Below are 13932 nucleotides of genomic sequence, written 5' to 3'. Positions count from 1 at the left end.
CTTTTGTTCCTTTCTTTCTGATTTACTGTTTGTCTTCTGTGTTTGTTGGTTTCTTGGGTTGCAGATAAACTTTTTTTCTTTCTCTTCATTGTTGGCATTTTTATTTTACTAATGGGTTTTGATTTTTCTTGAGTTTTTATGGCAGTGGTAGGTATTTTTCAGGTACCAAACCCAGAACTCCCTTGAGAATTTCTTGTATGGGTGGTCGCGTGGTAGTGAACTCCTGTAGTTTTTGTTTGTCTGAGAAATATACTATTTGCCCTTCATTTCAGAAGGATAGCATGCAGGGTAGGTTAATCTTGGCTGGCAATCTCTGTCTTTTAGTATTTTGAATATATCATCCCATTCCTTTCTGGCTTTTAGGATTTGTGATGAAAAGTCTGATGTTAGTCTGATTGGGACTCCCTTATAGGTGATTTCACTCTTCTCTCTTGCAGTTTTTAAGATTCTCTCTTTGTCTTTGAGTTTTTTCAATTTGACTGTAACATGTCTTGGAGAAGACCTTTTTGGGTTGAATACGTTTAGGGATCTATGAGCTTCCTGAATCTGAAGATCTGTGTTGTTTCCTATACCGAGGAAGATTTCTGCCACTATTTTGTTGAATATGTTTTCAATGCAATCTCCTTTTTCCTCCCCTTCTGGAATACCCATGACTTGGACATTTGAGTGCTTAAGGTTGTCTGATATCTCTCTTAGATTTTCTTCAATGTTTTTAATTCTTTTTTCTTTCTTTCTTTCTTTTTTTTTTTGTCTGCCTGTGTTATTTCAAACAGCCCATCTTCAAGGTCAGAATTTCTCTCTTCTGCTTCTGGAAGCCTGTTTGTTAAACTCTCTTTTGTGTTTTTTACTTCGTTGAATGAATTCTTCAGCTCGGCCAGCACTGCTACATTCTTTTTCAGGGCATTAATTTCCTTGTACATTTCTTCTTTCAGGTCCTGTATACTTTTCCTCATTTCATCATGTTGTCTAGCTGAATTTTCTTGTATCTCATTTAGTTTCCTTTGAATTATCACTCTAAATTCCTTGTCTGACATTTCAAGGGCTTCTTGTTCTATAGGATCTAGAGTTTGTGAGTTTTTACCCTTTGGTGGTATACTTCCTTGATTTTTCATATTTTTGGTATCTTTCCTTTGATGTTTAGTCATTGTTGCAAGGGATTTCATGGTCCACTGGTTCGACACTATTGTCTGGCTAGGATGCTGCTGGGGCTGCCAATTTGGCATGGCTGCCTCAGAGTCTGCTCGTTCACCCGCTGGCTCCTTTGGCACATGGTCTCCATGGGACTCAGGCCTCTCTGGTTGGGCACCTGTCTGATTGGCAAGCACTTGGCTGGGCTGGGGAGGGGGTCCGGCGGCGGTGAGGCCTACCTGCTTGGTTGTGCACTGGTGCCACTGGGCATGTGGTCTCTGCGGATCTTGGGCCTCTCCAGCAGGGCACCTCTCTGGTCAGTGTGCACTCAGCCGGGCTGGGGATTGGGTCCGGTGGTGGTGAGGCCTATCTGCTTGGTCATGTGCTGGCGCCATCTTACTCTGTCTTTAAATCCTTCAAAAGTTCTTTGCTTTATTTTGCAGTGCCTTCATCTGAGTCTGTTCAGTTTCATTGGCAGATGCTCAAATCTGTTAATGTTCTCTTGATAGTGTGGTAACCAGAATTGTGTGAAATACTCATCTTGTTCTGCGCAGATGACAATGGGATTTTCTTTCTTATCTGAATATTATATTATTATTGTTATTGATCTAAAGCCACTGACTCTTGGTAATTCTGCTTGAAGTAGACAAAGATAACCTTACTTCATTTTCCATGTTCTAGGTTGATATTTTGTAGGTCTGATTTTATTTTTAATTTCACCAGCCAAGGCAATTATCTCCACATCCTACCACATTCTCCTCTTGATCTGATGCTCACTGTCAGCAAGGACATCGGAAGCTCAGCCTAGCGGAGTTGATGTGATTGTTTCTGCTTAAATAATGACTCAGCTGCTTTTACACAAAGGCTCTAATGAACTCCAAAGTCTGACAGATTTATTGTGAGATCAGTTTCTCTGTCAAGTAAATTTCTCCTCTATTTTACAGTCCTCATTTTTTACTGAAGCTAGGATTAATGTAATTGACTACAAAGGGTGACAAAGCGCAGATTATGGAAGAAAGAAGCATGTTCATTTCCTTCTCTAAACAGAAGGACAGCACAGGTGAGCTTTCTGTGGGGAGTCTGGACCCTCAGTCCTGCATCTGGCCTCCAGAGGGTGATGTTGAACAGACTTGAGCTCCCTGTTTCCTCTCAGATCAGCACCTTCCGCTCAGCCCCTCCTTCCTGCAGCTATGACTGAAGCTGTCTCACTGAGCTGTTTGAAGACAGCACAAGTGGAGGAGCAGAGTCGGAAAGCACCCAGGAGCACCTCAGAAGTTTTTGTATTTTTACGTAAACAAGGGACTTGTCTAGCCCAACCTTACTCACACCTCCTATTTCCGGGAGCTGACCGCCACAGCCACTCTCCTGCTTGCTCAGAGGAGAATTTCCAGGACTCCCGCAGCATCTCCCCTGCTCAGCCATGCTCCTGTTGCTCATCCCAGGACTGGGTGTGATTTTTGCCCTGAGTGAGTAACATTCTATTATGGTTCCTCATTCCACAGAAGTAACTGTTTTCAGATTTTAGTAGAAATATTTTTCATAGTGAAATCTGCATTGCTTTCACTGATATGATGTTGATTTTCCAGGAGATGCCGGAGCACAGTCAGTGACCCAGCCTGATGTCCATGTCACAGTCTCTGAAGGAGCCTTTCTGGAATTGAGATGTAATTATTCCTATGCTACAACTCCTTATCTCTTCTGGTATGTCCAGTATCCCAGCCAAGGCCTCCAGCTTCTCCTTGGGTACTTTTCAGGGGAAACCCTGGTTAAAGGCATCAAAGGCTTTGAGGCTGAATTTAGAAAGAGTGACTCTTCCTTCCACCTGAGGAAACCCTCTGTGCATTTGAGTGACGCCGCTGAGTACTTCTGTGCTGTGAGTGACACAGTGCCTGGGAGTGCAGGGGGAGCTGAACACAAACTTGGTGAGGTTCTAAGGAGGGTAACTGCTTGTGAAAGAGTTTGGATTCTGATGTAGTAGAAGCCAGGGTGTTCTCATCCCACCATATGGAGGTGCTCAGGGACTTGCTGGGCCAGTGTGGGGCTGATGCACTTTAAGCGGTTGGAAATGGGATATGTGACAAGGCATGGGAGAGCTCTGCTTTTCATTCATCATTTTTATCTTTCAGTAATCAAAACAGAAGGTGAGCTTCCTTTTGTAGGCTCATCTTCTCTGTATTGCCTTCCTAACTTGGCAATGTTAAGGTAGTTTTCTTGAAAATGTTTTTTCTGGTTGGAACTTAGTGCTGGTTATTTCCTCTCATTTTGGGGTGACCCCATTTAGGAGAAGATTGATTTTTTTTCTGGTTGGAACTTAGTGCTGGTTATTTCCTCTCATTTTGGGGTGACCCCATTTAGGAAGGAGAAGATTGATTGGGATAGTGAATGACTTAGAACACAGGGTACTCATGTCAATTTTAGTAACTTTTTAGGTATATTACAGAAAGAAGAGTAAATAACTCAAATTATTTAGTATTTTTTAAAGGACTATTAAGGAGAGAGGAGATACTAAATATAGATGCCAAATCCCATTTATTTTATGGTAAAGCTGGTTTTATCTTTCTCAATTACAAAAATTGATACTATCCTTTTGATATCTTAAATTCTGGAAATCCACATCAGAAATCTTCAAAATTGGTGGAATAGTAACTTTTGCCAGTTTCTCTCAAATTCTGACATTGTTTTCTTTTTTATCCTTATTTTCATGTATTTGCACAGTTGGAATATTAGAAATTGGTTCTCACCTGTTTAACATTGCTGTAATTAATGATGGGTAAGGTTTAGCAATGTCTGTCCCCTGAATATATACTGATTAAGTATTGGAATCAGAATTAAAAGGTCAAAGGGACTTGATTGATGTATGGCTTTCCTCTGGCTAGGATGAAAAAAACTCTGTAAGAAGACTTAAGTATCTGAAGCCTTTGAGGTTAATGATGACTTTGAAGTCAAGTAAAGAGAAGGCGGAAGGAGGGTTGGGCTTTGTATTATTCTTTTTTCATTGCTTGTAACCAAATACCTGGAAATCGGTGATTTCTAAGAAAATGAAATTTATTGCTTACAGTTTCAGAGGCTGGGAGGTCCAAAGTCCGGGGAACACATCTGGTGAGGTTCTTCTTAGGTGGTGGCTTTACAGCATTGCAGGGGTCTATAGCTCCTCATGTGTTCTCCTTTTAGCCCTCAGAACCATGGCCACGACTACCATTAAACCATCAACTTAATCACCTGTTCAAGACCCCACCTTTCAATTACTGTAATAGGATTTCCTAACCTCAACAGTTACAGTGCAGATTAAGTTTTGGGGTAATATTCAACCCTAGGCAGGCTTTTTGTTGCATACTTCCTGATACTGTCCTGAGTAAGAGATGAAGGTTATAGGAATTCAAAGATATAGAGACTAATAGTGAATTGTGTCCAGTGATTTACCTTAGCCAAAGGGGGCACCAATAGGGATCAGCATTATTTTCAAGTCATATTGATGTGGCTATTTGTGGTATATGCATCTGAAAGATTTCTGGAAATGGGATAAAACATATAAAATTATTCATAAGCAATTTATGCTTATTTAATCTTTGTCCTTCAGGTTACATTCTCTACTATCTCTGAGAAGTTGATTATTGTTACGAGATTTAAGGTCACCAGCTCACTTTCATGGCCGAAAATGTCTGCAAGTGGGTACTTTATAAGTATGTATGAGAAGGAGAAATATCCATTTCTTTTAATTCTGAACTGAAGCTTCGTATTAAGGAAATGAAACTCCAGATACTAAGGACTTCAAGCACCTGGGAAAGCCTTTTGCATTTTCACACCAGCAACCTTGCTTGGGAAATTAAAGTGATTTTATTTATGTAATTGCTCTATAGTTGAGAAAATTTTTGAGTGAAGCTTCGTATTAAGGAAATGAAACTCCAGATACTAAGGACTTCAAGCACCTGGGAAAGCTTTTTGCATTTTCACAGCAGCAACCTTGCTTGGGAAATTAAAGTGATTTTATTTATGTAATTGCTCTATAGTTGAGAAAATTTTTGAATAATATGGCAATATATTAAGGAGAAAGTAGAAATCCCCAGTTATTTTAACACAATTATATTTGTCATAGGAACAAATTGTAGCATCTTTAAAAACAATATTATATAATCCATATCTCTTTATGTTAATAAATATAATTATACCTAAATGCAAAGTTTTAATTTTTTAAAATAAATAAAACATTACAGATAAAATTGTCATCTGTTTTATTTTTCTCCTGTCTTATTCCCTTTCTCCCTTTTTCAAGAAAAACTTATTATAAACTTTTTTCTGAAGTCCAGGTTTTTATATATCTAATACATATAAGTTTATAAACAATGTATGGTGCTATATTTTGTGTTTTTAATATTTACATGATTGTTACCCCATTGTATGTATAGTTGTGGAGTTTGCTTTTTTGTCACTAAAAATATTTTTGAGATGTAGAAAAATTTATACATCTAGATATACTTTATTACTTTTAACTGCTCTGTAGTATCCCATTTTATGAATATACCATATATCCCTTTCTGATGGACATTTGGGTGGTGCGGTGCCATCAGATATGGTCTTAGGTTCAAGTAGGTAATCACATTTGCAAAGCTCAATAGGCCACATAAGTATTGGCTTCCCTCATAAGTCCCTCAGCTGTCCACACAGTTCACAGAATATTATTTTTACAATTCCTCCTCCCCTCTTCTCGTGTCAAGTGCTCAGGTGTGAGGGAAAAAGACCAAATAGGTCACCCAGCTTTGGAAGCCAGGTGTCCCAAAAAGGAATCAATATCTCCTGTAACAAGACTTTAAAATCATTGTCCCGGAGCTATGGCATCCTACCAAGCATTCACAGTTCATTTACAGCCTGGATGCCATTTATCAATCAGTGATCATTTTTATCTAAAGAATGTTATCTAGTAATACAGCCGACATTCCACCTTCATCAGGTTGCCAGAGGAGGAGAGGTAGAAAATTAGCCTAATTCCTTTGTAGAAGGAGAAAGCATTTTGTTACTCCTTTACTCAAGGGATATTTCTAATTTGTTATTCTTATAAAAATTCTACAAGGCATATAATTACAAACGTCTCCTTATATAAAGGGACAGAATGTTCTGTGTTATATACTTGCAAGTGGCATTGCTGGGTTATACGATTTGCACTTTTGAAAATGTACTTGCTATTGCCAAATGCTCTTCAAAATGAATCAAAAACTATTATTTCCTCACATTCTTGCAAACACTTAATATTGTCTGCATCACACCCCCTTTTCTCTTCATGTGTTTCTTGCATTGCCCAAATCCTTTTTTTCAATGTTGGCTTCTGGAGGAACCCATTGTAAGAGACTGGGTACAGAAGCGATCCTTGAGGTGAATGGCATGGGGTTCAGGTGTAAGTTGTTACAGGAGATTATGTAATATCTTCAGCATTTGAGGAGTATTCTGATAATGGTAATTTTCTGCGCTATGGAGTTGGTTACTTGTTAGGTGTCATCAGGGAAGAGCCAGAACAAAATGGAAACAGCCAATACTGCTGTGTCTTTCACCATCCAACCAACAACAATCTTCAGAAGATAATTAATGGCTGCTGTTTACTGTCTGCTTCCAAAATCTTATAGGAATTAACTTTTGTTTTCAGAATCACAAGTGGCAGGAGATTTTTGCAAAATGCAGTTTCCTGTGCAACCAAATTGACAATAGAATAATCCACCATAGAAAACTGAGAGCCACTTAACTTCTTTTATATTATATTCTTCCAATCTAGAGTTTTCTTAATTTTTTCTATCATGACATTCAGTGATACTTATTAAGGAACCATTAAAAACATCTGAGTAGATGGAGTGGTTGGAACCCAGCTGCAAGCAGCAAATATCCATACCCCACTTGTTATAATAACTGTTGTTATTATAGATGAGATAATTTGGATAAGAAAAGTTAGGGATAGAACTAGAAGCCCTGGAATTAAGAATTTAAAAAAATTTATTAATTGTGACATGGTAGTCACAGACGCACACTAGCAAGGTCTCCCTGTTTACTTCAGGGACAATGCAAATTTCTTGTGTCACTTATTCCACACATTCAACAGCATTTATTGAACAGATTACTAAGTGCATATGGCACAACTTTAGAGCTCATAGGTCTTAAAGGCTTAAAACCTTCATGTACGAATAGAAGACAACGTATTTGTCATTAGCTTAATTTCTGCTTTTCATGTATAGTGGTTCTTTTCATGTTCAGTGCCATTATGTTGAAAAATGATAAAAATTCTAACTGGCAACTTATAAAACATTACAGTGGTCCTAATCCACATTCGCCTACTATCTGCTGTAATTATTACAGAGGTCTTATGATTACAAAACATAATTCTGCTAGTTTCTTTAAGATTAAACTACATTTCTCTTGGTGTAGATAAGGACTTAGTTCACTGGTGTGCTGTGTTGCACATTGTCAACTGAACATCTTCCTCATCCCCTTTAATACACTCCCTTGTTTGCTAAGGAGAAGTCTAAACTACATTTCCAACAATCCCTATTTTTTTTTTATCATCTAGTTTAGATTCTGTAAATGAGAGACATTTGCATGGTATTAGCAAAATGTAAGAGAAGGAGAAACCAGTATTGTTCTGTAGGGCTGTGGACAGGCAGCTCAGATTACCAGCAGTGGCTTTGTTTGGCTTCTGGGTTTCTTCCTAATAATCACCCATTTTAGTGTTACAGGCAGCTGGATTCGTCATATTTCAGAATTTCCTGCAATCGGTCGTTCTCATCTTGCTTCATCAGCCTTTCAATGGCTGTATGTTCAATTCCCTATATTAAGTTTCTTTCTTCTTAAAATATTTGGATTTGTTTCTGCTTTTATGATTGACTGTTGACCAACACATCTGGGTAAATCCAAGTCCTTGAAGCAGAGGTTCTGAGCTCTTGAAGTTAGGCCAGCTGAATAAATCTAAATGAGCTGGAAACCTTTGTCACGGATCATACATTTCTACCACATTCCACTCAAGTCTACTGCTCCAATTCCTTGACGATATTCATCTCCTTATGAACTCATGATGTGGAGAACAGATTCCCTCAAAGTAATGGAGGGTTGCTACAGCACACAAAGAAGGCTGACTTGAAACAGTAAAAGAAATCCTGCAGAGTGAGGCTGCTCACTCTGTGTTCTGCTTAGACTTCCAGTGGGGCAGGTTAGACACATGGGCCAAAAGAACAAAGAAAAGGCAGAAGGCACTGCTTGATCCCAGAGATCTGACACAGGAAGGAGAGAAAAGGAAGAGAGACGTGAGCACAAACCTAAATAGTATCCAGACCTAAATATTCTACTCACGTCTGGAATGTGTTACTGTTTATTCCTTGATGCAGGACCATGTAGCTGCCCCCTCTGAATTCATGGATAGGGAGCGCTTCAGGAAGCACAATGAAACTGGCTTTCATGTTCAAAGGTAAATGTTAGGAGGGCTTGGCAGGAAAAAGTCATCCTTCTCCCCTAGTTTGTCTTGTGAACATTCAGCGTTTTTGTTATAATGGGCAAGAATAATGAGAGTAAGCAGTATTTATTTTTGCTACTGTCTACGAAAGGACAATGGTTTTAAAAATATGTGAGGATTGGAGGTTTTTCCCATGCTGATACTATAGATATTTCACTGAGACCTCGACTGTCTGCTTAGGCCAGTGTTCCCAAAGATTATTTTGTAAATTTGTACAATACTGGCTGCGTCACAAGCCACTTGAGGTGATTTTAACTACCTAGACTTTAACTCTATAGATGATGATTTTATAAGTGGATAATATCCAAATTTTATTTTAAAGTTGATCATCAGCTAACCCTTATATCCAAAGAAGTTTTACCTTTGCCAGAAAATGATTCTGTACATCAGCAGACATGTTTCTATCAATCCTAGAAATTGAGATTGAGCTCGTTCTTTTGGTCTTTTGAAACAAATCCATATTATATGAGTATCTTATCCTGAGGTGAAAATAATTTTATTAAACCTTATTGACCAAAAATTTTGGTAAATGGACATATGTAAAGAGCATAGTTGAGGCAAAATTTCCATTAAAACTTTAGTATCAGAACACTTTGTCTGATGCACACAGGACAATCACATTATCTGGGAATCATTAAAATCCTAGGGGAGAAGAATGTGATACAATTTAACAGGGATTCAATAACTTTAATTGCTGAATTTCTTCAATACAAAGAATTATATATTTTTCACTTTTTAATAAATATATAATGTAGAATTCTTTTCATATTTGAAAAGCTTTTCATTAAATTGTATTTTTTTACAACTGATGTCTTAAATGTGAAGTAATATGATATTTCAAATAGTAGCAATTTCTCAGCCAAAGATCATTCATTCATTCATTTAATTGTACATTTAAGAAATACTTGTTAACCACCTGCTAAGTGTCTGACATTGTTCTAGGTGTGGAAATAGTATAGCAAAAAGAAGTTTGTCTCTGCCATCCAAAATCATCTACTAATGACTAAACATGTGTTATTGACATTCCTCTGATTTTAATGCTTGCTTATATGATATTTCAGTGGATTTCTGGGTGACCTAAAATGGCTAAATAAGAAAAAGTAAAATCGAATTCTTCTCAAAGATGTCATGGTATGGAGTTTCCTTGTCAGTCAGTGTGTTGGTTTCACAAAATAGGCTTGTGAAAATTACCAACTATTCTTTAGTTTTACAAAAGACCATCAGACAGATAACTGGTGTCTCAGAAAAAAAGCCAGAGATGAAGATGTAGGACTAACTTTTGAGAGGAGAACAGGTAAAAATCCTCTGAGTATAGTATCTTGCCCACAAGGGGGTGCATCTTCCTAACATGTACACATTTCCTGCTTTAATTCTGAGCTTAAATTCATCCTTTCACTGTGACCTTAACCTTTCCTAACACTAAGCAGTCAAGACCAAAGGACACCAGAGGCTCTAAAATGAACTCTTCTCCAGGACCAGTGGTTGTGCTATTCTTAATGCTTGGTAAGTAAGGTGGCACTTAAATCTTAGAGTCTTTTTACTCCATGATGTTAGTGCAGTCTTTAGCCACAATTTTCTCAGTGAGGAAGAGCCCAGATCATGCCTAAGGTGAAATGCATCGTTATTATTTTTTTTTCAGGAGGAAGCAATGGAGACTCGGTGATGCAGACAGAAGGCCAGGTGACCCTCTCTGAAGGGGCTTCCCTAACTGTGAACTGCTCCTATGAAACCAAACAGTACCCTGCTCTTTTCTGGTATGTTCAGTATCCTGGTGAAGTTCTGCAGCTCCTCTTTAGTGTCTCAAAGGCCAACGAGAAGGGAAGCAACAAAGGTTTTGAAGCCACATACAGTAAGGAAACCACCTCCTTCCACTTGAAGAAAGCCTCAGTGCAAGAGTCAGACTCAGCTATGTATTACTGTGCTCTGAGTGACACAGTGACAGGAACTGCAGGGGGAGCTGAACACAAACTGAGCAACAGCAAGGGGCCTGGTTGCTGAGTGTCTGACTCTGTGATCCTCTAGGGTTTAGGGACCAGGAACTAGTTTACTATTGCTGTTACCCATAATCCACCCCAGGTACTCCTGTTGGTGGGAAAGTCATCCAAAGAAGTAAACATGCTTCCCACAAGACACTCTAACAGTGAGAGTGAAAATGGTCCATCACCATATTTACCCACAACTGAAATTTGTGATTTTTAAAAGTATAAAACCTCAAGATAAATGAAATGTCCTCTGTGCTCATCCCTGTGTGAAACTCTAGCCCCCTAACTTTGTCCCATGTCAACCATGTAAATTATTATGTTTAGAATCACAACCATGACACATGAACTTGCAAATGCTTAATGTTTCCCTGGTAAGCTGGGACAAGAAGGAATGATTTCCTCGGGAAGCTTGAGCCCAAGAAATAGGTTCTTAAAGGAGGAAAGAAATACAAGAAAGGAAGGAGGAGAGGAGAGTCCTATATTTGATTACATATGTGGAAAAAGAAGATGGAGCATTTCTTAGTTTCTTTTTGGGGATATTACATGGCATACATATATTGGTGTTCTATGGTGTTTGACAGTTCAAAATAGGTGACTTATGCCCCCAAATTAGAGAGACCTCCCACCCTCCATAATATCTCAGTAAGCTGGCTTTCTATCAGCAGGACGTACTTGAGATAGATAGGCAGTGTCTGGAGTCTGGAGAAGAAAAACTCTACTGAGATGAAATTCCCTATCTGTAGACTGGTGAGGGAAGGGAATGCTCTAGCTTCGCCAATATCTTTCTTCTACAGAGTGGTGTAATAGATGGAGTGGGAGATGGTGGCTAGGGCTATGAGAAGAGGAAGCATGGCAAAAAAGAAGAATCTGATTTTAATTGTACATATCTTGGCATTTTTGCAAATTTGGGAGTTTTTTTTGCTTTGTGTGTTGTAAATTGCTTAAGGTATGTCAGTTTACTGACCCATAAACAGTTCATTTTTGCTTGTGAGGAGCATCCTTGAGCACAAAAAGTGAGAGTGAGAGGATGGTAGGGATGATTCACTATCTCAGAGGCTGCAGAGAAATGCAACTATGCAGACTACTGAAATAGGCATTGTCACTGAAGAGACTTTGCCTCTAAATCTTTCATTTTTTATGATTAACCTTTCTTAGTTTTATCTCTTATCATTTTATTGTTTTTTTCAGAGGCCCCCTCTCTAGGTTTTAATTAGTTGAGTCCATAACTACTCATACAAAATACATAATTTATATACATAGAAAAAAACAACTTGAAATAGTTCAAATGGGCATATAAAGTCTCTGACTTCTGGCTAACATGGCAGATTGAACATATGTGTTTACTGCTGCTCACTCTGAAACCTCCCCAAAATGACACTAAGGGCATCTAAAAAGCAAAATTCCATGAACACAAGAGAATGGAAAAGGAGAAGACATTGGATGAAATGTCAGCAACATCTGAAAAAGTGAAAAAGAGATCCAAAGATATAGCAGACTAAGAAGACCTGAGCAATGTGACACCAAAGCTTGCAGAGGGGAATCCAGGAAGAAGCCTCTCAGTTTGTGCTGCAACATTCTAGCAAGGCTCAGGAATTGGAAGCAACAATTACCTTTGAATACTTGGAGAAAATGATGCTGTGGACAGGTAAGTGGTTGGGACTAAAACAGGAGAACTCCACAGAAGACTGTAAATAGCAGTCAAATCCCCACATCCTCCACCACCTTGTACAGCAGCAACTGTCACTCTCCAAATATGACAAGAGATTAAAGGTTACTCTTGGTCTCTGATTTGGGAGACACCAATCTGATGGTGGAGATGAGCTGTCAGATTTTGAATCAAAGACTGAAAATGTAACAGATAAAGTTATAAAATACTTACAGGTAAACATAGAGTAAATCTTCATGACATTGGGCTAGGAAATTCCTATTTAGATATGACAAAAAAGGGGCAAGAAACAAAATAAAATAGATAAACCGGACTCCATCACAATTAAAAATGTTTATGCTTCAGACTACATCATTAATAATGTGAAATGACAAACTAAAACGGAAGAAAATATTTGCATATCATATATCTGATAAGGCAATTCCATGCAGAATATATAAGCAGCTCTTACAACTTGGTAATAAAAAGACAAATAACCCAGTTAAAAATGGGCAAAGAATGTTAATATCATTTCTCCAAAGATGACGTACAAATAGTCAATAAGCACACAAAAAGCTACTCAACCTTGTTGGTCTTTAGAGAAATGCAAAGCAAAACTACAATAAAGTGCCACTTCACTTCCACTAAGACAGATGATATAAAAGACAGGTGATATAACAAGTTGTTGGCAAAATGTGGAGAATTGGCAATCCTCATGCATTGCTCGTGGGAATGTAAAATGGTGCAGCCACTTAGCAATTCTACTGCTAGGTGTATACCAAAGAGAAATGAAAACGTATGTCCACACAAAAAGCTGTGCACAAATGTTCAAATCAGAATTACTTATAAGAGCCAAAAAAGTTTGAATAACCCAAATGTCCATCAACTGATGAATGAAACTATAAACTGTAGTATATTCATGCAATGGAATATTATTCAGCAATAAAAAAAATGAAGTATTGATATATACTACAACATGGGTAAAATCTGAAAATTTGTGAAAATAAGTGAAAGAAACCAGCCACAAAAAATCACAATGTCATAACTCTATTTATATGCAATGTTCAGAACAGGCAAATCTATAAAGACATTAATTTTTCAGTTTACCTAGACTTCTAGTAGCCTAAGTGGCAGGGGGTGGATGGGAGGAAAACAAGGATGAATGCTAATCGGTACAGAGTCTTTTTGTGGTGACGAAAATGTTTTAAAATTGATTTTTGTGATGGTCCCACAACTCTGTGAACATATACCAAGCATTGAACTGTACACTTTAAGTGGCCGAATTGTACAGCATTTGAATTATATCTTAACAGAGCTGTTACAAATGCAAAGCTCTAACAAGGTGAAAATATACACTGTAAGTCTTCTGAAAATATGCATTTTATTGTAAAAATAAAAAGTAAGGTTAAAAAAAGCAAAGGCAAAAATTCCAGTGACTGAACCTTTTAGCTTATATAGACTCTGTCCTCTTTTCACTAACTTTGTTGTTACCACCTCAGTTTAGGCCCAAATATCTTTTGCCTGGAATTTTGAAGCCTGCTATCTCATATTCCTACTTTTCTCCTTGCCCAATTATAGTCTGCTTTCCAGACAGCAGCCAGAACGATCTTTTTAAAACAACAGACAGAATAGATTGTGATGTCCTTTCAAAACAAACAAACAAACAAACAAACAAACAAACAAACAAACAAACATAG

At 38.0% G+C, this 13932-nt stretch overlaps 2 gene segments (V, D, J or C); both read left to right on the top strand.

The window, feature by feature from the left end:
• Nucleotides 1-2511: 2511 nt before the first annotated feature.
• On the top strand, nt 2512-4861 carry LOC103604217. The segment is given in 3 exon segments: nt 2512-2594; nt 2715-3050; nt 4706-4861. Coding segments are annotated over 3 exon segments (405 nt in total).
• Nucleotides 4862-10065: 5204 nt separating this feature from the next.
• On the top strand, nt 10066-12761 carry LOC103604224. The segment is given in 3 exon segments: nt 10066-10111; nt 10248-10543; nt 12738-12761. Coding segments are annotated over 3 exon segments (366 nt in total).
• Nucleotides 12762-13932: the final 1171 nt, after the last annotated feature.

Source organism: Galeopterus variegatus, unplaced genomic scaffold (genome assembly GCF_000696425.1).
Source record: "Galeopterus variegatus unplaced genomic scaffold, G_variegatus-3.0.2 Scaffold5038, whole genome shotgun sequence".
Taxonomy (NCBI): Eukaryota; Metazoa; Chordata; class Mammalia; order Dermoptera; family Cynocephalidae; genus Galeopterus; species Galeopterus variegatus.
The sequence above is the reverse complement of the archived record's forward strand: the minus strand, read 5'-3'. Positions and strand labels throughout refer to the sequence as shown.